This window comes from Crocodylus porosus, unplaced genomic scaffold (genome assembly GCF_001723895.1).
Source record: "Crocodylus porosus isolate Cpor-Errol unplaced genomic scaffold, CroPor_comp1, whole genome shotgun sequence".
Classification (NCBI taxonomy): domain Eukaryota; kingdom Metazoa; phylum Chordata; order Crocodylia; family Crocodylidae; genus Crocodylus; species Crocodylus porosus.
Genome location: NW_017728948.1, coordinates 62,306,259 through 62,332,856, shown reverse-complemented (window position 1 = coordinate 62,332,856; position 26,598 = coordinate 62,306,259). Strand labels below are relative to the sequence as shown.

At 38.6% G+C, this 26,598-nt stretch overlaps 1 protein-coding gene across 7 annotated transcripts in view; it reads right to left on the bottom strand.

Moving 5' to 3' along the window:
* Positions 1-26,598, bottom strand: part of FAT1 (FAT atypical cadherin 1) — a 164,239-nt gene that overhangs the window by 5,521 nt on the left and 132,120 nt on the right. For 4 of the 7 annotated variants that reach the window (XR_002104265.1, XR_002104266.1, XM_019552751.1 and 1 more), the window contains exons 14-26: positions 25,074-25,463; positions 23,417-23,631; positions 22,893-23,030; positions 22,354-22,497; positions 17,824-18,021; positions 11,770-12,571; positions 10,866-10,997; positions 10,596-10,753; positions 9,342-9,804; positions 8,732-8,885; positions 8,324-8,434; positions 4,017-4,648; positions 3,298-3,435 (exon numbers count right to left, since the gene is read on the bottom strand). Coding sequence is in view for 4 of the 7 variants with exons in the window: in XM_019552751.1 (XP_019408296.1) it covers positions 3,298-3,435; positions 4,017-4,648; positions 8,324-8,434; positions 8,732-8,885; positions 9,342-9,804; positions 10,596-10,753; positions 10,866-10,997; positions 11,770-12,571; positions 17,824-18,021; positions 22,354-22,497; positions 22,893-23,030; positions 23,417-23,631; positions 25,074-25,463 (3,675 nt within the window). In the remaining 3 variants the exon portion in view is untranslated. Of the gene's footprint in view, positions 1-584; positions 645-3,297; positions 3,436-4,016; positions 4,649-8,323; positions 8,435-8,731; positions 8,886-9,341; positions 9,805-10,595; positions 10,754-10,865; positions 10,998-11,769; positions 12,572-17,823; positions 18,022-22,353; positions 22,498-22,892; positions 23,031-23,416; positions 23,632-25,073; positions 25,464-26,598 lie in introns of all 7 variants that reach the window. The other 3 variants (XR_002104264.1, XM_019552750.1, XM_019552752.1) reach the window with 1 other exon arrangement.

Genomic DNA, 26,598 nt, shown 5'->3' with positions numbered 1-26,598 from the left:
CTGAGAACTGGAGCTATGTATGCAGTGCTTACTAGTAGAGGAACTGAACCCTGATGCAAAAGACGCTAAAGTCAACAGAAAATTTTTCATTGACTTCAAAGAACTCTGAAACAATCCCTGTACTCCAGTCAGGCATGGAGCAGCACAGGTCACAGTAATCCCTTACTCCCTTTAATCCAGTACAGAAAATTCACCTTTGTGCTGGCCTAGATCTTTTATAATGGAAGGAAAACTGGCCCATTGCTTCTCTCTTCCCAGCTAGTCTATGCTAGACTCCTGGGGTCCTTGTGCAAGAAAATAAAAATGGGATGGTCAAGGCCTTTTGAATGCACACTTATGCAGGGAGCTAACTCTGAAAGTGTGGGCAGTTTTACTTGGGTGTCTAACATTTTAAGCTATCACATTTTGAAATTTGTGTGTTTCATATATCTTTATAGAGAATACACAATCACACAGGAAAATATACATTATGTACTACTAAAAATGTAGACAATTTCTGATAAACAACATAAATGATATTACATGGTTTCAACATGCAGTATTCTGCCGAAGCAGTAAATAAATAAATAAAAACACATATATACCTTCTTTTTCCACCGAGTCAACAACAGCATTGACAAGGTGTATTACAGTCACTACGGAAGCTTGTAAAGGTATAGAAGGAGCAAATTAAAACAAACCTATAGTTAGTATCAATTTAAACAGCATATATAAAGACATTTCAATAATTTCACAGTATTTTACTTCTTTAAAAAAAGAGTGTGCTTACACACACACACACACAAAATATACTAGGAATATATATATAGAATACAAAATTCTGAATTAGTTATCCCTTATAAAGGCAACTTGATACTATAACTAGTTTTGAAAGCCAGAGAATTTATGCACACAAGCACAGGACTGCTTTCGTTGGGGAGGAATTTCTGAAATATACTGTCCCAAATATAGTGTGCGCGCTATATATTTAAGAAAGATGGTTAAACATGCTTTCCTAAGGTCACCATAGTGTAAGGTTACATACATCAAACCAGGGTTTCCATTTCAGGGTTTCAATAAATATATTAAATGTTTAACAAAAAAATTGTTGGGGAATCCATTGAAATGCAACTGAAAATGCCAGTGTGAAAAATAAAAGGGAAAAACACCAAAGCTAATATAAAACAGAGAAAGTAAAAAAGACCAAGACTCCACTAAGTTATGGAGAAAGTATAAAAATGTTCACTCTCAGGCCCAACTTTTCCCTGGAATCAGATTCTTTTTCTCTTGGAACTGCCATTTTTGACCCAGAAGAAAGAACAAGCAAAATTGTACAATTGTGGTTTCTTCTGGGAGAATGGGAGTTCTCCCAGTAGAAACTAAACATCTGTATATGGCCCTAAACAGTATCTTTACACTCGCAAGCTGTAATGAGTGGTTGTACAAATACCCGAGTTTTAAAGGTTTTAAATGTTGCAATGCCAGTATTATCATATTTAAAACCAAAAAACCTGAAAAGGCTCAATACATGCTTTTTTTCTTGAGGAGCAAGAAAGGGAGATAGAGGGAAGATGCAAGAGAAAAAAGACGTACTTTCAAGGAGACGGATTCTGCATTCATATATGCAACTTTACAGGTGTCACTAGGATTTGCGTGTAGGTATCTAAGACCAGATTTGGTTTCAGGGATTCTACTGATTAAAAAAGCCTAACAGAGGCATTAAGGTACATTCTCCAGTTACTAATATGGCATAAAAGAAGCATTAATGAGAGACTAGTGATGTTTCTTTTATGACAGGTTTTCAAAAAAATCACTTCTAGTGGCAGAAGTTAATGATATACTGCCCTTTTAAAAAGGTGGGCAAGGTAAAGAAAAGCAGAAAATTGGATGACTACAGTTTTGGTGAAAACTCTTCTCAGTGAGGGTCCAAACTTGCCATTTCAAGTGTAGAACTTTTACTGAAGCCCTTGGGTATTCAGTGTATGCCTCAGGGGTAGGATGACCTGTTAGTTTGACTACCATAATACTTTCAAATGCTTCCTTGCCTAAAACAGAATGTCTCTTTACTTTTCTTGACTTTCTCCTCTATCTTTATACTTAATTTTCCTGTTAACATGAGACTGAAATTCCATGTAAAGATAATGTGGAACATGGGAGAGGGGGCAGGAAGGAAGTGGGGGACATTTTATACAACATATACTACCTTTTAAAAAATACAGACATTGGAAAAAAAGAAAAAAAGGAAACCTATGAGTAAAATGTTCAGAGCTAGAGAAGCAGCTCACCTGCTACTCACTTTACTTTTACCATACTACTTAACAAACGTAATTTCATCTAATAAAGTTCAAGGTGATAGCAGACACAAAGCTAAGAAGCAGGAATTGGAATAAGGAGTCAGGACTTTTGGATTTAGTAACACATTGAGGAAGGATATTATACATTTAGGAACTGGGTCAAAAGTTTTTCTTGCCTTTGCAAAAACTGAAAATCTTCTAACACAAATGTAAAAAGAAAAATATGTTTGTAATTTGAATTAAAATAAAATCAAGGTCCCAAATAGTGAAAAACAAAGACTGAAAACTAAGTTCACTGTATTTTTGACTGCCCATCAAGACAATACATTTTATTGATTTTTTCCCTTTTCAATGCATTGGTTTCTTTTTGATGTAGAAATTTTGTATGTAGTACATTCATTCCTCATCATGGTGAACACCAAGTAATTATCACTGACTACTATAATAAAATCCATTTTGTGCACTTCCTTCATTACTAAAGTAATCAGACTTACAAGCAGTCCCTTAAACTCTGCTCTCACTCAGTACTGATCTGATCCATATGGGAGCTGAGTCCGCAGCAAGAAAAAAAAGGAAAAATAAAACTGTAACACCGAAAAGATTTATGGAAAGCTGAATGTAAAAACTAAAAGAACATTTGTGCAGAGGCTATTTTTTTTAAAGGTTGGAGTCTGACATAAACCTGTAGCCAATGATTATATATGTTCAAACTGCAGAATCTTCTGTATCTAATAACAGATTCTAACACCCAATGCTGAATGTTTATTGTTAGTATTTTGCAGTCAAATAATACTTTGCATTTCATATTATATATTTTTGTCTGGATAAGGGAGGTGAAACTATTTAATTTACATAAATCCAGGAACTAACTTATATGTAAATATATAAATATATTAAACAACACATATTTAATATATACTATATTTCATATAATCACTTTTGATACAAGTAATTATGTATATATTATATTCAATGATAACAAGCAGGGAAAACAAATGAACATAAGCATTTATGCCTTACATACCATTGTCATCGCACGATTCAGACTGGAATGAACTAAGAGACTGAACTTCAGACATGCTTTCTCTAGCACTGTAAGGATGAGAGGCCTTTTCCTCCAGAGGCTTCTTTGAAAGGCAAGGATCAAGATCTACTACTTTGGCTGAAAGCAAAAAGAGTTGAAAAGTCAAATGATTAATGTACTCTGGACTGAACACTCTACAAAAGGCAATGCTCCCAGAAGACTCACAATATCCTTGACAAAAAAAAAACCAAAAAACCAGACTGAGACTACTTCCACAGCAAGTAAAATGTATCTCTCTAGACTGTTACTATCAGTGACCCATCTTGTGCCTTTAGTGTTTATGACAAAACCTAAGGGTTTGGACAGCCAGAGCAATTACACCTATTTTTAAATGTTCTGATTAAACTCTTAAGTCTGTCTTCTCCTGCACAAATGTAAATGAAAGGAAATGATTGTAAATTTAAAGTTGTGGTGCTCTGGTTTAAAATTATAGCAGTTAAACTAGTACAGAAACAGATGGAAATAAAGGATAAATCAGAACTTGCCTACTCGCCTCTTAAAATATGGCTTAAAATTATATCTGTCCACAGCCTCATTGATTTAAAAAAAAAATTACCTAGATTTAAAAAGCAAACAGTGTTTCAGAAAAACATTTGAAAACTCTGTGTTTTAAGTTCAATTGTACTACAAAGACATTTTAACAAAAGAAGTTTGCTTACTGTCATAGTCAAAATCCCAGCTAGGCTTCTGTATTGAATCACTGTCTGAAGGAGAGTTAGATGGAGGTGGAGGAGGTAAATTTGGGGCTACACTACAAACAGCCACAGCCTTTCGGTGTCCGTGTACAGCATCTGGGTTAAAAGTACTAAATTCTGGATGCTCTGGAATTGCAGACCCCTCAAAGGAATTCCTGTCCAGATTGTTCCTGGAGTCGCTTGGAATGCTTGGAGTGTAAGAAATGGGACGAACAGGAACTTGGGGTGGGATGTCAGAATAAATGTTCTTATTCAATTTTGAATCAAAATACGGTCTTTGCAAGAAAGGTGTTGTTGTTGCTAAATGTTTATCTTCAGGTTCTGGCTGGTGTTTCTTCTTCCTGCTGATCACTTTGCGACAGATAACAAAAATCCCAACTAATAAGAAGATTACTGTTATGAAAACAATAATTCCAATTACTTCTGCTAAACTAATGTTCCAAGATGTTGAAATATATTTATTAAGAACAGTCTCTGCACAGTGTTTTCCTCCATAGCCATGGCTACAGTTGCAATTATATGAACCGTATGTGTTCTCACAATGGGCACCATGAAGACATGGATTTTCTACGCATTCATCAACATCAGCCAAGCACCTATCAGGAACAAAGCAGAGAAATTATAGTGAATATTGATGTAATTAATAGCCAAATACGTGAGTATTTGACTACTTAGGAATTACAGGTTTCTTTTTGTTTTTTTAATATACAGTGTTTACATTCTGGTGTGCAATAGGCTATTTAAGTGTACTGTTCTCTTTCTTGTACAATTCAGAGTTGGAACAGCTATACATTTCCTGCATTTCTTTTTTCCCCTATCATAAAAATGTGTTAATCTTTCAAATACTAGTGCTCCCCATCTACCAGCTACATTAAGAAGGATATTTATCAATAACTATTAATCCAATATCTAGTGGGCCAAACGTAAGTGTGTATTTAAAGACATCTAGTTAATTTTTTTCTGACAACAAAGCATTTCAAAGATGATCTGGTCAAAAATTCTAATTTTCAACTTATGCCATCACCACTGTCATGTGAATTGCTCTGCTGGTATTTGAACTAGATAATAAGACCACAGCCTGTAATGGGATCCATTGCAGGCATGCACATATGTGAATCCTGTTGCAGTAGCTAAATCTTCTGTTGTAACCTTCATGATTCCTTATGTGCATGCATACTGCTGAACAAGTTATCATTCCAATCATTTTGTGACTCAATGCAAACAATTTTTTTACAGCCCTTGTTTGTCTTCTTTACTCATGCTGAGGTGCATACTACTTTGCAAACAACAGGAGGAGACAGGTCTTAGGTGAATGGAGTAGGGAAGTTATAATACTTTTCTTAGGAAGCTACTGCTTAATTTTGTTTTGAGCAATTGGGTCAGAAGCAAATGAAAAACAAGAGGAATAAGGAAAAATGGCAGGAGCTTACTGAGGCTGCATACAGATTATACCCCATGGCACTATACACAAACATTCAAAATTATGTGCAGAAAAACTCAAAATTATGCAAACTTTTTTTTTTTTTTTTTTTTTTTTTTTTTTTTACACAAATTAAACAATGTACACTATTTTAATTTTCTTTAGAAATATTTGCAGGTACCTTATATGCTTGGGGTGGGTATGGGAGTATGCATGGTTTGTGTGAGGTGGATATAGGAGTATGTGGGGTTTGTGGGAAGTTGTGGGTGGGTAGGGTTGTGAAGGGTTGTGGGTATATGTGGGGTTTTGGGGGAGGTTGTGAACGGGTGTGTGTGTGGGGGGTTGTAGGTGGATCTGGGCCCCCCTGCTACACATTCCCTCCCCCATGGTGCACAGCCCCCGCCACTGGTGGCTTAGAGGCAGCAGGCCCTCAGGGCACTCATGGCCATGGCAGGCAGACCCCTCCCCCCCGTGGCATGCACCTCTGGCTGAGTCTCAGGCATGGATTTGGTCTGGATTGCTGGTGCGTATCTTCAAACCAGATTGGGTTGGTTCTGTGACTGCACACGAGTCACACGAGGCTTGCAGCACTGCAGGTGGGAACCCTGTGCCATCAGGCTGGTTGGGCTATTGCTTGCCTCCACATGTGGCTTCCTGCTGGAAGTCCCATGTGGAGGCATGGAGCTGGCTGGCCCGATGATTCATGGCTCCCGGTCCACATGCCATCAGGCCACCTACTGGAGTGGTGGAAGCCCCATGTAGAGCCACCGAGCCGGTGGGTTGGCCTGGCCCAGCCCAACAGCCTGGCCATGCCTACCTGCAAACCCCATGCCTACCCTCACTCCTGCAGGCAAGAGCTACCCTTCCCACTTAGCCAGCTGTCCAGTCGCACAGCTCTGTGCCTCCACGTCATGGAGTACACTGTACACTGTAGTTAAATTATGCAAAATTATGTAATTATGCATGGTCATACCTTTTAAGTGCAAAATTTCCCAGGTGAATAACTGCATAATTTCCCAGGGTATAACAGAGTTCATTTTTATTAGAAGAAATTTCTTCCAGTGGAAAAATTGCCCAGAAGGTAGACTATACAAATATTCCTTCAGCCCCATGGCTGGAAAGCTTCATAGGCAAGCTCTCCATCTACGGGGCACTAGAGGGCTGCTCCCTGGGCCACCAGTCAATTGGGGAACCCATTAATTGACAGCCTGCCCTCTCCCCTACCTAGGAAGGGGGCAGGCTGTAAGACAGCCCAGAGACAGTTCCAGTCCCAGAAGACTGTCCCACGCATCCTGCCATTTACCTGACTGGCAGAAGGTGGGACATTCTTCCATGATGGGAACCCTCCTGACTCTCCCCTGCAGGAGAATAGTCCTGCTCTTTGTGCTCCTCCAGGCTAACCAGTTGAGGACTGGGAGAAGGGAACACTCAGCCACTGCAGCAAGGTTATGGGAATCTTTCCACAGGGTCATGGCAGCCTGCCTTGCTCCACATTGCCCTGGGCTGACTTAGACTTCTGTGGGGCAAGGAGGGGACATTTTACACTGGCGGAAAGGCTTTTAAGCCCAGCCACTGCGCACAGCACCCTGCTTTGCTTTACTCTGCTCCAGGTCAGGTAGGCAGTGCAGGCAGCAAGGGGAAGCTACACTTGCTGGAAGCCAAGGAAGCAGGTGTTTTCCCCAAGCTCCGCTCCCAGCACATCCAGCTTTTAAACCAACATCCCCACCATCCATCTGAGCAGCAGGGGAGCAAGAGGAAACTCAAAGGGCTAGGAACCAGGCTGTGGAAAGCCTCTGCGTGCCCAGCTCCCAGCCCCTCTGGTTTCCTCTTGTTGTCCTGCTACCCAACAGAGTGGCAAGAAGACAATTTATAAGCTGGCATTTGGGAGTGGGGCTCAGGTGTGCTCCCTGCCACTCAGCTGGGCAGTGAGGCAGCAAGGAGGAGCCTGTGGAAGCCAGAAAATGCCTCTGCCTTTCTCTGAAGTCAGGCATTGCCCAGTTTGGGGAAGAAGCAGGGAGCAGTGGTCACTGTTCCCTTCACCTCCCAGGCTACAGGAAGGTGGGAAGAGTTGCCTCCTAAGCTGTCACACACCCCAGAACAGTTAAGCTGGGGGAAAGTGTGCAAATATTCAGTGTCCCAGAAGACACTTTCCTGGAAGCAATTTTTATGCTGGTCCCAGGTTTTTTTTACACCAAGATAAAAAGCCAAATGTCTGCACATTTTTGGTTTCTACCAGGCAAGCAGAGATTCTCCTGCTTGGCTGTTGGTAGAAACTCTACATCTGTGCATAGCCTACTATAAAGAAAAAAAAAAAAATCACATGGCATTTTCAGTTTTCCATTAGGCATTAATTGATTAAAACCAGATCAGACAAAAAAGCCTTTTTGGTTCCTGATGAAAAAACAATAGTGATTCTTTATTTGTGAACAAATTTAAATACTAAAATACCAAAGCATCTTTCCTCTTCCTGACATTTAGAGGAATTCATTCCCTCCCATCTGAAAGGGTAAAGAGAATCTTTAAAAACTGAATTTTCTTGTACGACACTAAATCAAGGTTCCCATGATACTGGAAGGGACAAAGCTTCCAAACCACTGCTTGGCATTGTGATATGCTACTGTGATAGCTCAGAAGGTTTAATATTCTGACTCAGTATTTATCGTGAACAAATCTAGATACCTAAGGTGTACCTTAATAAGATATAACAAGTGTGTACCTGGGTAAGTGCCTATTTTGGAATAACTAAAAGTGGAAACTACTCAGAAGAATTAATTTGACTGACAGTATCTTGATGCAAAATTTCAGCTTTTGTTGTTGCAAAATGCTAAGTCAAATATAGAAAGTTGCCCACCTCTCTCCACGAAACCCAGTCTCACACTCACAAACTGGTCCATCCAAACTATCGATACACTTGCCATTGTTTTTGCAAGGATTGTCTTTGCAATATGGACCCAACTGACATCTGAAAGGAAAATATAAATGTATTTAACTATTTTTTCTTTCCCATAAATTGCACAAAAAAGTCCTTATCCTGTATAGTCCTGTATAGTGAGCGCCATCAATCTCAGCTGACATTGGATACAAGAGTTTTTAAGCCCACAGAGAAGTAGGCCCTAAATGACACCGGTATATAGAGAATCCATTTACTTAGAAGTTTCCTGGACAGTAGGATTGCAACAGCAAAAAATTTATATTGATATAATCAGCATAGCCAATGAATGTTAATAATCTATTTTAATAATTAATGATGAAGGCATACCTTTGACCAGTATACTGTCCTCTGCATTGGCAAACAAAATCGTCACTGACAGGAATGCAAGAACCACCATAAAGACAAGGATTGGAGGCACATGGGTTGACACTTACGTCGCAGTGGGTTCCCATAAACATAGGGCCACACTTGCAAAAGTAACCTGAAATCAACCACACAGAGAATGAAAGAAATGTCTCTGTCAACTTCAAAACATCTATCTTTTGAAATATTTCTCAAGTTTTAATCGCACAGAAACAAGAAAAAAAACTACAATACTAGAGATTGTTGGAACATTTTCCTCAACATGAAACATTCTGTTGAGAAGAGCACTAGCCAAGGAATACAGCTCTAGCTTGGGATGTTGCTGAACCTAGATCAGGCCTCAATTCTGAGCAATTTGAAATGAAAAAACGGGGCTTTGAATCAGGAGTTTCTTGACCCTGTATCACTAATATGCTAAACCAGTGTCCTAGCCATCCCAGGGAGGCACCCTATTTACCCAGTCATGGCACTTCCCTTCATAACCCTAAAGAAAATGTTTTAAAAACTTCTACTGGTGCCTGTTTTGTTTAAGTCAGGGGACTAGAAAAGCAGTAGAAGAATGAGCAAAACTTACCTCCATTGGTCAGTGGATTACAGATGCCTCCATTCTGGCATGGACTGCTTGAACAACCTTCTATAGCAACCAGTAAACAGCCAGGAGAAACATCTACAGATTCTTCCATATGTGCATAATTTCGTGGCTTGCTGTTTAGTGGTAGTTCTTGTCCATTAAGTACAATGGAATCCATACATCCTCTGAAACCATTGCTAACCTGTGGACTTCTGCCATGTCTCGTACCCTGCTGACGAATATGACCGCCAAAAAATACATGGTTGTCTAAATTTAATGTTCGAAGAGTTCCAGGAGCAGTGCCAGATGCAGTATGCACTCTGTCCAGAACCAACCGAGCATAGTTTCCATCTACTTCGAGAGATACTGAATGCCACTGGCCATCATTAATCTGGATGCTCTGAACAGAGACAATACCAGGGCCGCTGCCACAGTCAAATTTATACTGGAGCCTCCCGTGGTTGATCTAGGTAGGAAAAATAAAAACCAGAAACAAATGAGAAAAGGTCACATTATACTTCACTGTGTTTTGTTACAGTGAAAATCAAGTAGCACTGTCATCTTAATATACTTAACATTTATGGCAATGAGTTTTCCATTTATGTTAAGAAAACGACAAAGCATTATTAGTTGTTTGTTATGTTAAAGAAATGACAAAGCATTTTCAGATGCTGTTCATGGAGGTGGTTTATTGATGTTATATTTCAAACACTCTGCTGCTGCTGCTGATTCACTGTGCATATGGCTCTTTGTTTGGCTTAATTAAAATGTGTGCTTTACTTTGTCTTTATTTTTCTCCTGGTGAAAGAAGTGACAGATTGTTAAAAGATTAATTAGTGAGTCTTTGAAGATCTGGGCTTCCCTCTTCAGTATTCCCATTTGGGTGTTTAATTTTGAAGAATTTTTTTTTCAGTATAATTTCTGAATACAGGCAGGGCTGTATTTTATGGCTGATAATCTTAGACAAATATCCTTAGAAGCTATCAGCTGTAGAAAATACCAGATGATCAATTTTTTTTAAAGAAAAGGAGTTATTGCATATTAGGAAAGAAACAAACAAAAAACTTTTAACAAATGTTTGCTCTCTTTTGGGTACATAATGATAGGCTTCTTATTTTGAAAGCAGTTTTTAGCTATAAGAATTCTACAGAGATAGAAATGATTTACCTTATATCCTAGCAATAAAAGTATCCTTTAATTTGGCTGATCTGAAAGCAAATATGAAACAGAGGTTTGCAATGGCAGATTGTACTATACCTCTAAGATACTATAGTCTGTTCCTCGGGCATACATGACAACTGCATGGATTGAATATGTTCTAAGTCTCATTGTGAGCTTCATTTCCTCTTTGTTTTCATTTTCCATGAGACGATATTTTACATAGCTGCTTCCAGTAAATGTCACCGATGAACCAACTAATATGTAAAAAGAAAGAAAACAAGTGAATGAGTTACCACAGGATTAAAACCAACATTTATGTTGAAAGTACTACAATCTTCTCCAAAGAGTTTCAAAGTTAAATCTCACCAGGACACTGGCCAGGACTGCTACCATGGCAAACACAGGTGTACCTTCCTTCTGTAGGATCTGGCACACATTCAGAACCTTCAGGGCACGGGTTTCCTTCACATATACTATTTGCTAAAGGGCATCTCCCATCTGTAAAACATAATAAGCATTTTAATGGCACTCGCTACCAGGCTACCATTGGGCAACCTGAAGTTCGGGGAAGTGGCCAAGGGGAGTGCACGCTCACAGAATCTGGGACCCTTGGGCTCATGTAGACATGGTGATTGATAGCAGGAGTGTGAGCAAGGGCTGATACAGCCCTCATGGCCAGCCATGCAGCCGCTTTGCCTACTGCCACTGCTGTGCCTGACCTATGCCCTCTGCCTTCTTCCTGTGATGTAGCCTGAACCACATGCCCTGGCTGTACTGTTTTAGAAAACAATATTGCATTATTTGTTAAAGATCCACTAGCCAATCAACACAATCAGTACAATGGATGCTCTAGGCCCATGTTTTGTTTTGCATCTCTGTATTACTCACTAGCTGAAGGCCAGGTTCATAGCACAGCATGGATGCTACATGAGTAATAATCTAAGCAACATCCAGGAAATAAAAAGCCAGTGCAAAGCACCCACTTATGTTAAAGTGGGGGCAACTACCCCTGCCTTATAAAGGCCTGCAAAATAGGATGAATAAAATGAATAACAATGATAATAAATCTTTCTAGGAGCTTTGCTGGGTAAGCGGTCAAAAACGGATAGATGAAGGAAGATATACTCTCAATACACTTTCCCTTTACGTCTTTATTTTGAATTAAAGGGTGCAATAGTTCTAACGGTGGCTACAGTATATTTTAATGTTCTATTCCATTCTTTTGTGGGAAGCCATAGCCTTTATCTTCAGGGTAACACCTTTTCCTTACCTTGGCAAAGACAAACTGCTGCTCTGTGGTGACGTGGAGTGACAAAACTCAACCTAGCTGTGCTGTGGGTTGACATGACATTTTCATCCACTGTGACTTTTTCTTCACAAAACTTCAAAGGACAATCGAGGCCTGCACAAAGTTTGTGGAAAACTTCAAGTATTCGGACTCCTAAAATCTCCTCAAGGTCAGCTACAGAGGAGTTTATTTTGTGGAGCAGACTTTTAGTTTGATGCAGGGAATTACTAGATTTCTCAACATGCAACAGTACATTAAGGCTTGAAGGGGGATCAGAGGGTTGGAGACTAATGATTTGTATGTCATTTCTTCTCACACCCAAGATGTTTCTTAAAGCTCTCTGAAAATTGCGCCAGTAGTCACCAATAAATTCTTCAGGGGCAAGATTTGCAAAGTGTATGGCAATGCTGTGGTTTAGTAATTCTTGTGTTATTTGTCTGATATGCACTGTAATGTCAGCTGCAGTAGTAAATTTTCCATCTGTAACAGTGACATTCAGGAGGTACTGTCCTACATCTAACCTTTTATGGGCTATCAGCTTCCCACCAGTGCTAGACACAGAGAACAGGGATTCCATCTTGGGATCCAGACTATATGTTAAAGTGTCATAAACATCCTGATCAGTTGCATGGATTTTCCCAATGACGCCACCTGAATATTCTTCCCCAAAAGTTGTAATAAAGATTTCTAGTGGCAGTATTGCTGGGGGATAGATGCTTTCCTCAATAAGTCTGATGTCAATGTAAGTCAAAGATGAGAGTTGCGGTTTTCCATTATCTGCCACCTAATGGAAAATAAAGATATAATGAGTTTATGCTTAATGAAACTGGCTTCCAAGAGAAATATTTGTACTATATATACTAACATACCCTTTAAAAATGCTACAGACACACACACACTTCCTATAACAAAATACTTTAGGAAAAATTCTCACAAAAATATGCATCTTGAAAGAAAACCCAAAAGTGAGAACATAAATGGTTCATATAAAAATATGAGATATTTCACTTATCTGTGAATTAGCGGATCTTTTGCACATCAGCCCAAATCTGCAACATTACCTTTCAAAATTGCTATCACCATTTGTTAAGACTGAGAGAAAAAATAACAATGTGAGGTTTGAAAGATTCTATTATGCAACAGCAGCACTTACAGTTTCCAAGCAGTAGTATAATAGAAAAAAGGAAAATATTTGATGTTTCATCTCCAACTATTTAATGGATATATTGGTTTTAACACCTACTAGGTTTCTTTGCATTTCTAACTGATTAACTAACAAATAAGAAATGCACGGTAGCTTATTTCAAACAGCAGATGGTGCTTGAAGTATTTTTTTTTTTGTATTATAAACTATTCCCCAGGTTTCAAAAGTAAAAATGACTTGCACACTATCATTTATATTTCACTGTAGTAATTGGGAAATATTCCACCAAAATATCTAAATGTGATGCACCAAAAGTTACATCAAAAGGAAACTGGTACATGTACAACACTGCGCTTACTAATGTTGTCTTTCACAACTGTGGTCACGAAGAAAAAAATCATCCTGTGATGGTATTTACTTGAAACAATTATACTAATTATCGCTGACAGAATCAGACCGTCTAGAGCCAAAAAATTCAAAGCTTTTTTTAAACAAGATGTCTCCACCCCCATCCATTCTGGCATAGGGACACAAAACTAATGCAAAAGAAAGAGAGCTAGAGTAGAAAAATGCGATAATATCCTCTCTTGTTCTTCCATTTAATCTTTTGTTCTCAATTCTTCTTTCTCCTGCCTATCTAAGGAAAACTCATTTACAGCAATTGAAAGTGAGCAGCGCAATACAAATAGGATACTGAAAAGTAAAGACTTACAAATATAATATTCATATTGTTATGTCTACAAATAAATAGTGCTCTTGATAGAGAGGAAAGATATTTTAGATACATATAGGAAAATTATTTTGTTTACATACAAAGTTAAACAGTAGAAAAAACTGAGGATAAGAACAGAAAATTTTACCTCGCCAAATAGGGGCAGGGTGGGGGACAGGACTTCTGAAATATTTTAACATGTATTTACCATTTTAACATTTGCAGAAGGAATTTAGGAAAAAAGAAGCACGTGAGGAAATCTCAACTCTAGTTACCCAAATGTTAAAATAAGGATAAGGGGACAATGTGTTTATTCCAGCAGATAAGAAGAGTTAAATAATGAACAAATGGGCAAGCAGGAAAGAAAGGCAAATGTAGGAATTAATGAAAACTGGTATATTTAAGGCTATATTTGAAAAGGATTTTTGTGGTACTTTGAACTATACATTTAGGAAAGCTGCATGAAGACTGCTTGACTCATTGCTGGAGATTTCATACAGTAATACTGTGAGATCTGTTAATTGATATCTATTACTTCCCTTTTAAAAAAAATAAAGGGAATGTAATGGAGAGCAATGGACATCTTATCAGCTATTGGGAAAAAAAATCTGCTTATTTTTTATTGAGAGAGAGAAAATTAAATTTAAGGAAAGGCCAAAAGGCAAGGAAATCCTGATGAAACTTTTAAAAATAGGCTTGTAACATGGATAGAGAGAGCCTGGTCTTAAAAATCCATTCAGAAACTCAAATGGAGGTGAAGGCAAAAATCTGTGTCAGTGAAGGGCAACAAAGATACAAGAAATCAGGAGTCTAGTCATAACCATTAACAAGTGGCTAGCAACAGAGGGAAAGTGAAGAAACTGGTTAATTGGCTAAACTAGCTCTTGAGGTTTGCAAGGATCATTGAAGAATTTGTCAGACAGTAAAATAGTAAAGATTTTAATTTTTCAGGACTTAAATCATATTCTCAGGTGTTATGTTACATTTTGCATGCACTTTTCATGTTACGAAAAGCAGCAGTGTGGAAGGGCTATGTTCACTGTCAAGATGTTTCTATAGATGTACATCCATGGTAACATCTTTACAGTTAGGCAATTTACAGCACTGGCATAAAAAAAAGCTAACAAAACAAACACTGCACTGAAAACAAGATTTCTTGTAACTTAAATGTTTAAGTAAAGAGACAAAAGGAATTAGAACTTGTGGTAGACGTGATATCTTTTATTAGATCAATTAGATGTTTACAAAAAATGTCTTTAAGTAAGGAAACAGAAGTTTGCCTAGATGTTGGACAGGTGCTTCTAAACGACTCAGAGCAAATGATGAGACAAAGTGAATATACCAAAAATGACAGATTTCAGATGCAGTAATGGAATGTAGATACTGTGATCTAAGAAAGTTGAGGTATGGCAATTTTATAAAGGTCATGTGTGATCTGGGCAGTGAAGTTAAAGCATGTTTGGTAAGACTTTGCTGTATGAACAGGCTGTTATAACTTAGAGGGAGCGATGCAGAAAAACCACCAGCAAAGGACGGCAATAGTCAGAGATAAGCAAACTGCCAACAAAAGAGGGTAAAGTGACAAACTGCAGGACAATAACACTTCCAGAATTCAGACTTGGGGTGTTTTGCCAGGGTAGGAACCGATACATAAAAGTACTCTAAACAGTGCACAAGCTGTTTCTGGATGGTAAGTGGTTCAATTTTCAAGAGGTCAGACTGACATAATAATCTGAAGGTGTTATTTTCTGTAGACCCAGGAAACAGTAAGCTTTAGAGAAAGGCAGGTAAAAAAAAGAAGAAACTAGTTTTTACATAAGATTTCTGAAATACTTCTGCTTTAAATAATTTAAATAATACTTTAGTTTAAGAAGGCTGTTTGGTTGCAGAATGCCACTATCATAACTCAAACAGGGAACACACTTTATGTATCAAACCAAGTCACATTTGCTGATGTAATCATGGTTTGTCACAGTAGGCAGAAGGCCAGAATCCAGTCTGACAGTGGAGGAAACATCCGAGTCCATGTTAGGGAATAAGACCTGAGAGAAGGTGCACTCAAAAACCTAAGAAAGGCCACAAGTGCATTTAGCTTACCATCTGTGAGAGATAATAAAGCTTAGATCAGGGATCCTCAACCAGGGTGCCACAAGGTCCCTTTAATGATGCTGTGACACCTGGCCCCTGTGAGAGGAGGTAAGCGCTAGGCCTGTGCGGCTAGGGAAGTATTTGATTCGGATTTGGATTCAGTCAGTTCAGAGGACAATGATTCGATGATTCAAATTGCTGTCCCCATTTCATTTGGCCAAATCAGAATCAGAGATCCGATGTTGATTCAGAGATTCAGATCAACTGGGAAGAGGCAGGCACACCTGGGTGGCTACAGGTTCTCCCGCAGCTCCTCTAGCTGTGCCTGCCTTTCCTCGGGTGGGGGGAGCCGCGGGAGAAACCCCCATGGCTGCCCTGCCTTAGGAAAAATAAAGCCCTGCACTCACCGGCTCTGGCAGTGGGGATCAGGGCTCATGGCAGAGCTCCCCACGCAGCACAGGGCAGTGGGGCTCGGCACCCCGTGTGCCAGCTGCCCTATGGCACAGATGCAGTGCGGCTTGGCAGGGCACTGCATGCTGTCTGGGAGCTGGGGCAGCTCCACCTGGGGAGCCCGGCACCACTCAGCCCCAGCTCCCAGACAGCATGCAGCGCCCTGACAAGCCACGCTGCATCTGTGCCATAGGGCAGCTGCTGCGCGGGTGCCAGGTGGGTGGGGGGCACAGTCCACATTGCCCCGCGCTGTGTGTGTGTGTGGGGGGGGGCAGCTCTGCCCCAATAGCTGCTGACAGAGCTGGTGAGTGCGGGGCTTTTTTTTTGTTTTTGTTTTGTTTTAAAGTGCTTGGTGGGGGATGGGGCTGAGCAAGGCAGCCATTGGGGCTTCTCCCGTGGTTCCCTGCACCCAGGGAGAGGCAGGAACAACCAGAGGAGCCATGGGAGAACCTGCAGCTGCCTGACTGTGCCTGCCTCTCGCTGGCTGATCAGAATCTCCAAACCTTTTCTGAATCAATTTGGAGGCTTCAGATTTGATTCGGGCCTTTTAATGGGTCTCCTGATTTGATTTGGATTCGGAGATTCAGCTGCTGAATCGGGCCGAATCTCCTCTGAATCGACTCTACAATCAAAGCTTTGCACAGCCCTAGTAAGCACTTTCCTGCCTCCATTTGGAACCCTGTGCTCATTGCAATCTTCCACAGATAAGCAGGGCCTATGGCTGCTAGTTTTGGGACTGCCACTGCTGCCTTCCCTTGTCTCCCAGAAGACCATGTGCTGGCCACCCAAACACGAGCAGTGTGCTCTGCTGCAGATGGGTAGACATGGGGCCATGGAGCTGTACATTTCAGCCTAGCTTGTCCTCCCATGCTCCCTAGGGAGTAGGAATCAGGGCCGTTCGGTAGAAGCATCTAAATTAGTCTCTAGTCTGAATAAGCATATGGCTATATATGAGCAAATGTTTACTGTATGTACACTGAACACTAGGCTGTCAAGGCTCTATTAACATTAGATTTCTGAAACTGGAAAAATTGCACTTTCAAGTGCCACTGGAAAAAAAACCTAGTATATTAAAAGGTATTTTTACCCAACAGATAAGATTTCAGTGTTACTGTGTTATATATTGTTGTTATACCCTTTCAAGGACATGGGATCATTCTCCAGCTTTTTCCAAGGATCAGTTGGAAGCCCTTGCAGAAAGAAAAGTGGAAGACTATAATAAAGCACTTCAAGAGGACAGAATGGCAGATCTTGATGCTGGCTGCTTTCCCAGGGGAGTCCTAGCAAGCAGTAACCTGCCTGATAAGAAATGAAGGAGATGGAACAGTATTCTTGGGTGGGGAGGGGAATCCCACATCCAAGGCACTGCAAAAGCTTTAGGGCAGATGTTCACCTTATACTTCAATCCTTCAATAAAATCCATAAGGGAAGATATCTATACCTAGATGGAGTCCCATGTAAATTACTGGGTTCACTAAAACATACCTTCTTGCAGAAGCTGGGTCTTAAAATCACAATTTGGCATAAAGGAATCTATCACACACATGCAAGGGGCTATTCCCTAAGCAAAGAGAACACTACAACACTTAACAGAGTAATTAAATTTGATGACGCAAGCCTGCCAGAAACATGCACTGCATACCTTGACATGAAGTAAGTAACGATCCTTCACTCTGCGATTCAAAGCAACAGATGTGGTAAGTACTCCTTGCTGGTTAATCTGAAAAGTGTTGTCTTCATTTCCGCTCAGGATGGTGAAGATGAAAGGGGGACCATTATGGGAAGAATCTTTGTCTGTCACTACCAGCTGCAGCACACTAAATCCGATTGGCTTATTTTCCTATAAAGATATAACAACATCTCATCAGAAAGCTTCAGTGAAATGCTGTAATTAGTGTGATAGCCTAATTTGGATTTCTTCTTCATAACAGAAGAAAAAAGTTAACTGGAGACCGTATTGTAAGACGGATTACTTAGAGCAACTGTTTATGAATGAAATCAATAGGATTGTATTACTGGAGGAAGATATTACTCAATGTGAATAATGACAATAAAAGGAAGAAGAAGAAAATAAGTATTTTAAATCTGTTCTTGTTTTTTATTGTCTACAACATTTTCCAATTATCTGGTTCACCATATTTAAAAATATTTTCACTTCAATTTTTCCACCTTTGTTCTCAACAAGGACTGGGGTCTTTAGGCTAATCATTAAGTCACCAGATATTTCACATATACTTAATGCTACAAATTAGGGACAATCACAATTAGGGACAGTCCCTGTGCTCTGAGGAGCAGTATTTCAATTCCAGGAGGAAAAGAAATGAGAGGCGCAAGTAAGAATCAGCAGACCGATTTCCTTCCTTGACTGAGGAATTTACTGTAATCATATGTATGTCAGTTAGGACAGAACTGTAGCCTTCAATGGCTTGAAGAGCAACGGCGAACATGCCCACAGTAGCATTATTTTCTGTAACAGGGGACAGAATGCCTCGCTATCTTTATACTCATGCTGGGAGAGTAGAAGGAGGTGAGAGAGAGAGACTTTTCTTGTTGCTACTTTTACAAGACACTTTAAGAAACTGTACTTAGAGGCTACAGAAGCCATTGCATGCTATGCTGGGACTAGCAGTGAAAACAGCTTTTTAATATCATTAAGCAATGCAATGACCCTACAACTGTAAAAGAGTACTACAGAACAGAGGACTGCCACATTGAACAATATCATAAAGGAGAGATGACTTACTACCATTGAAGGATTGGATATGACCCACTTGAACAGACAAGCATGGCATAACACTAACTGCCTTACAAGCAATGGCATCAAAAATGACATTGCCCTGGGTCCACTGTGAAAATACTGTGCAACAACAGCACGTACAGCAATCCAAGCTAGCAATATATAGAAATGTTTAGACATCTGACTCATGAACAGCTTAAATCATCCTATGCCATCCTTAATTTAACTGCGCACAACTCTGATAACAAGTTCAACGTGGCTATTTAAAGCAATAAAGACTGGTAAGGCACTTGATCAGATGAGATATTTCTAGGGTTCACTACCATGCTCAGAACGACAATGAAAAGACGGCTTCAGAAATTCATATAAGAATGTCTAGAATGTAACAGACTTCCAAAAAGCTGGAGAAAAGCTGATGTCATTTCTATCCTGAAACCCATTAAATCACCTGAGGATCCAAAGAGCTACTGACCCATCTCATTACTATGCATTACATATAAATTTGTGGAGGACATAATTTTGAATGGAATAGCTCCCCAGGTCCAAAAAGAACTAGTTGGCTTTTGGAAAAGGTGGTGTAGCATTGACCAAATTATACTACTTACATCTGATACAGAAAATGGATTTGAAGACAGTCAGAAAACAGGCCCGGTCTTTAATTTACCGTACAGCCACCTATGACCCTATACAGCATCAAGGCCTTGAATATAAACTGCACCCTATGATACTTGACTGCAAGCTATGCACTTTCATCATGATCTCCAGAAGATCATTCAAATGTACTACCAGCCAAGGAAAAAAAAGCAAAGTATAAACTCTGAAGAATGGAGTTCCTCAAGGGTCAATGCTAGCACCAATACCTTTCGGTGTACATACTTCAGATTTCCCATATACATCTATTTTAACAATGACACCAGAGTAGCCCAAGGAATAGACATGACAACTGGAAAAGACAGCGAGTGCTGATATGGAACTCATCACTGACTATCTCCACAAGTCACACTGAAAAGTTGAACATCTATAAATTAATATCACTGCTCTTCCACCTGGACAACTGCCAAGCCAAGAGCACCCTGAATATCAGAGTAGGTAATCACATCCCCATGAGCATACCCCAACCTACCTAGGAGTCATATTAAACCATTTCCTCACCTATAATCATCATATTCAGGTTAGCACTGAATTCTATGCACTGGTGGCTGCTTTAAGATGTTTAGCCAGCATGACAAGGGGTGCCAATTTCGAAGTGCTCAGAACCACCACACTTGCGATGATATATGCCCCAGCATAATATTATGATCCAGAAGTCGTCACACTGAAAAAAACTTGACACTGTACTCATAACTCATAACAGGCTGCCCAACCTAGACACACATAAATATCCTCCATGTATTCTAGGGCATTAGACCAAGTGATAGAAGACGACAGACCCTAACAATGTTACAGGCAACAGAGCCAAAAGAAGACAAAAATCACCTGGCTCCATCAGCTGTTAACTGAAGACCCGAACAGATAGAGGCTTAAGAGACTCAAAAGTCAAAAACTGTTTGTACATGAAGCCCACAAGCTCCTGGAAGAGATTGTGACTATTGTACCAAACCTATGGGCAGCAATGGAGTGGGCTGACTGCTGGGAAAAGTCAGATCTCTTCCTACAGCATTTTCTACTAACGCCAAATGAGTCCCTCGTCAGGTATGACCTCAACAGAGAACTATCGGTCAAGCTGAACAGACTGAGATTTGGATATGGATGCTTCAAAACTATACTTCACAAGATGAACATCTTGGACAGCCCTCTGTGTGAATGCATAGTCCAGCAGACAGCACAACACTTAATCGAGAGCTGTGATCTTTACAAATGCCCAGATGAGGTAGATGGAATCTGCACACTGAGCAATAATACCAAACATTGGCTCATAGATTTGGAAGTTGATATATACTGCCATAAAAAAGAGAGAAACTTGCATCAGTGAGAGTTGAAGCATCTGAGGGACTGATATGATTTATAATCTACCACAAAACCCTTAATACAAGCTTCCAAAACCCTCTCACTTCCTGCTAATATACCCCAGTGTTGAGAACAGAAGAGCAGCTGATACAGTCACTACTGCCTTTGCATTAGCAAAGAGTTCCTTTGTTAGTTTTCCTTCTGATCCCATTACTCTTCCATTCCTTTATGCTCAGTGGCGCTGCTTCAATGGGTGGTTGGAGGATGCTCTCACTTTTGCCTGCCCCATTGCCCATGAATAAAGGCATTTTTCACCTCAGCCTGAAATTGTAAAGCTTATAGATCAGCTCTACTTTTGGTCTAGTTCTGTTTTGGGTTTGATATTATGAAATATGAGAATATAACCTTTTATTTGTCATCTTAATCCATGCATGAGCACCTACCAACCTCAAGGACTGAAAATAAAAGTACTGCTTTTAGAGAAAAATATTGCTTCTCTTTCACTCTCCTTTCTCTTGTAATGAAGGATAACTTTGCTCTCCTCCAACACACTTTTGTTAACATGGAGAAATTTAAGCAGGCACCCTATTTTGACTTTCATACGCAAGGACAAAGGCATAAAATACAAGATCCAAACAGGCCAGTTAGCTATGATCAGCTCTCAATAAGAATGAAATATGTTGTGGCATTTCCTCAACTCATGAGTACTTCCCTATTGGTTCTCTTTTCTAATTTCATTACATTTTAGCCAGTTGGATTTATATCATTTCCCTGACATATGCCTGAAGGGTAGCATCAGTGAAAAATGGTATCTTTCAATATTAACGTAAAATCTCTAAAATTTTAGTGTATCCCTGTTATCCTTATTTCTTTGCTTCACTACCTCAGCCCATATAACATCAGACCTACCGCCTGTACTATATGAGATGTAAAGAGCATTTATTTTAAAGCTGATCAGTGTCTCTTAATTAGCCATAAGAGTTTGTTTTTCAGCAACAAGAAAATCTCTCTCCTTTTTAACTGTTGCCAGCCCATGGAGTGGGCAAATATGAATTAAATCTCAGTGTACATGCAACTGTACACTTACAATTAAAGAGACGTTTAAATATAATTTTCTAAATATAATCTCTTGCAAAACAGGCCAGTCAATTTATGACTGATATATTTTATATTGTACTGTATAGGTACTTTGAATGTTAGACACATTGTAAACCTAAATACTGATGTACTTGCAAAAAACTGACAGATCCTATTTCAAGTTTTCCAACAGGGCTACAGAGTAGATTACAGACTCTACCTCTCTGATTTACACTGATAAGCATATGGTCAGGCCAACAGTCCCACTGATACTTAGTCAGCCTTAGGTAATAAAACATAAAATAAAATCATTTTTATGATGTTTTGCAAAACTTTCCAGTTACAAATTAACATTCAAAAGATTTATGTAGTTTGATTGCTAAACTGTATACAGTACTATGTTTAGATTACCTGGATGATAATGCTATAGTTCCCCTTTGAGAACACTGGAGGATTGTCATTTACATCAGATACATCAATGTTTACAGTAGTTGTGTTGACTCTTGGTGGATTTCCATTATCTGAAGCTTGTACTGTCAAGGTATATCCTGAAATCTAAAAAAGAAGGATTCACATTTAAGTTGTTATAGTATGTTTATTATTAATTTAGAAAGAAAGATTTAAATCCATGCCTAACACCCTGGCTATCCAGACTACCACCAAAGCTTTACTACGTAGCATATAAGATAATTAATAAAAAGTTATAATCTGAAACACATACACTAATGTCACAAATGGATGCTTTTACTTTCCTTACCTAAACCTTATACTTAAAATAATTTTAAAACACCTTGAGCAGAGAGTAGACTAGATGACCTTCTGAAGTCAGTTCCAGCCCTTATTTTAAGATTCTATAATTTAAATAAATATTGACCAAAAATAGCAGTGTCAGTTATTTGCATTTTAATCTACTGAAGTGAATCCAAACTTTTCAAAGGTATACATCTTACCTTCTCTCTGTCTAGAAGTTTAGTCACTTTTATTTCACCCCTTGTAGGGTCAATGGTAAAAGGACTTCCCTGGTTGCCATCTATAATTGAGTAACGAATGTGGTTGTTTGAAGATCCATCAGCATCATCTGCCATAACCTAGAGGATATTATTTTCTCATTTAAAACAGGTCTAGGTAGACTTTACATTTCTTTTTCCTCCTAATGGAAGGCACATATGTTTCAGGTCTGTATATTACAGATTTCTCAAGGAAAAAAATTTAATATTGGAACAGATCAATGTCAGCCATAATATATTCCCTGGGGTCTTTCTAAAAATTGAAGTTGCAATCCATATAAATAGATTACAAGCATCTCAAAAATGTGCAGTTTTGTGTACATTTAACATGCCCAGTTCTGAAAAATGTTTAAAAACAGACAGCTTACTACAAAGCAGATTGTATCTATTCATGTATACTCACCTTCAAATTAATTTTTTATTGTTCTATAAGGGAAGAACGATAGAAAAAACACAGTAATACCTACCATAATGACTGACTGTTCAAGTACAGCATCTTCACTGATTACTGCAGTGTAAGTGTCTTGGCTGAACACTGGAGTATTGTCATTGATATCTGTTACATTAATATTCACTGTTACAACATCACTTAATGAAGGTGTGCCTCCATCTGTGGCTTCCACTGTCAAGTAATACTCATGGGAACTTTCATAATCCAGGTTTTCAATAATAAAAATGGCTCCTGGAAAAACAAATTGCATTTGTAACTTCTAATATTATTATAGCACCACTTATTATTGCTTTCAGTTTATTCTGTTTGATGTTAAGCACCTGATTTATCACTGTGCTACACTGGTATAAACCTGTGATGAAATCAGGACCCGTCATGAACACTCTCTACTTTAGAACTCTAAAACTGGTATTTTTCTGACGATTTTCATTCCTTTGTTCTTTAATTACCAGCAATCTTTAGAAAAATACATCCTGTTTTTATTTTGCATCAAACCAAGTAGAACACATGAAGTAACCTTTGATCTCCCTTACACAGCAACCATCTTTGATGTTAGGGAGGAACGAGCAATGGAAGGAGCAAAATTATATGGACTTGAAAGAGATTTTGCCTGCTAAAACTGTTTTGGTTAGAGGTGAGTTTTTACTAAATTAAGTGGCACAGCCCCTAGTACAGAAACAGTTCTACCATTATAAAGTGCTTTTTTCCCCTCAGGACATCTTGTCTCTCTTCCAACAAGCTACACTGCTAAAAAGCACTTTTATTCTAGAATAACTGCATGCTTACTAGAAAGGGGCATGGTACTCTAGGTATAAATTATTCTAGATATGACTGATTCAGTGCTCTCCCTCTATAGAAACCACTCCTGGAACTGTTGGAGACAAGGATACTGGACTAGATGGACTAGTGGTTTTACCTGCTATAACATTTATTTTCTTAATTCAACTTTTGGATGTAGACACAGTCCTAGTCAGGAAAAAGTTTTTCTTTCCTATATCCTAGACAAAAAACCTATGGAATATAGGAAACACATCAGAAGTAGCATTGTGATATGCCACTCTGTTCCAATTTGTTAATAATAAAAGGTGAAATTTACACAAATGATTTAGGTTTGAATGACCTTTGGTCCTAAACTCTATTGTTAGGCCAGAAACACCAAACTATTGTACTCAGCAAGCTTTTCCCAATGCCTCACCAAATGTTCTACCATCTTTGTGGACAAATGATTACTTTTCCATGCCAATTTAGTCTCAGATCTTTCTTTTACAATGTCTAACCAATCATCTTGATTATATGTAATTATTTTTGTGAACGGATTATTAAAAATCTTTAAAGTCATTCTTTTTTTTCCCTTCAGGGTGGAGACCACTTTGGATTCTTGCACACTAAGTAAAGGTAACTTAAGTAACATTTACCAGATTATTTAAATTCAGTTAATGTTTTATATTTTACTGCACTTCTTTCCAAGACTGTTTTTAAACTATTGCTCATCTTTAGCATGAATGCTAAGCAAACAAATCATTAAGGTAGCATGGATTCTACAGAACATATGCCCATCTGCTTAGCTAAGAAGTGGCAAGACACAATACTGTTGCACATTGCTTAGTGAAAATAATATGACAAGCATGTGGTAACATACATGCTTTTGTTAACTGACAATTATATGCTGTTACCTGTTGCTGAATCAATACTGAATTTTCCATGTTCATTTCCATTGACTATTGCATAGGTGATCTCAGCATTGGTTTCAATGTCCCTGCTGGCAGCATAAATTTGAAGAACCTCTGTTCCAACCAAAGTGTCCTCTGATATGCTGGTACTGTATTCACTATACTCAAACACAGGTGGATTATCATTTATATCCAAAACAGAAACCACAAGGGTACCAGTAGAGGACAATCTTCTAGGTAAACCTTCATCTACTGCTTTTAAATTTAGAGAGTATACTGCCTGCAGCTCCCGATCTAAAGGCTTCTCCAATCGAACAATTCCAGAGAATTCATCAATAGAAAACTGTCCATCTGCAGAGTTCACCAGTGAGTAGTGAACTTTACAGTTCACACCTGCATTTAGAAACAATAATGGAACATGAAATGACAGTGCATTTCTATAATAACAGATCTAGACAGCTATATAAATGAAAAGTGCATGGGAAACACTTGTCTATGTTAGAGCAAATTTACATAACTATAAAAGCTATTGTCAAATGCAGAAGACATGAATAAGGTAGCATCTGATTTTAAAAGGTTAAGCTAACGTTTATTGTACAGATAAACTATCATTTAATTATAATTTCAAATGAATAACTCCTCTATTTTGGGAAGCTTATCATGGCCATGATATATCAAACACCTAAACTCGAATCCAATAAGTCTTTTTAAAATCAAGCATTCAATATAAACAAGAACCCTTTTTCTGGAAAGAATTCTGTATTAAAAATGAACATAACATTTTGTGCCAATCATTTTACTTATGAGTCAGAGAGACTGGCAAAGTGTGAAAATTGCTCTATTTTGCTATCTTCCCATTATGTATAGTTGTATCATGACATATAAAACATGTTTCTCAAAAATAAGGCCATATAAACTAATATTACAATTGATCATCATGACCTGGCAGACCTGAAGGTTTTATACCCTTAGACACAGAAATTGTGTGTTTCTGCATTCTTCTTCTGGTTTTATAAACACAAAGCAAATTATTTTAAATGTCATTCTCACATCTTATGTTAACACTCCACAGCTATACAGTGATAGCAAAAGGAAAGCTACTTATCTCAGTACCAGGATACGTTATATGAAAGTATAATTAATGGAGCTAAACTATATGGTACTACTGTGATTAGACTAATGGGGCACTCAAAATACACCTTTGTAAACAGATACTTATTTGAGCACATAGGAACTTGAGTGTCTTTTTAAAATAGGAAAAAGCCAAAAGACTTCAGATATTGTGAAATCAATGCATAGGAAAGGAGAATTAGGCCCTTAAATTTTTCTCCTCCATATTTTTGCACACAATCAAACCAGGTACATTGGGTTTACAAATGTACACGTTCCAGTTTACTAAGATGAAAGTTATAACTGACTTACTAAATCTAAATATATAATTTGAAAATCCAACTTTGAAAGACTATGAATGACCCACCAGCCCCACTGACAGACTCAACATCTCTAAAGATAAAACTAACTGAAGACT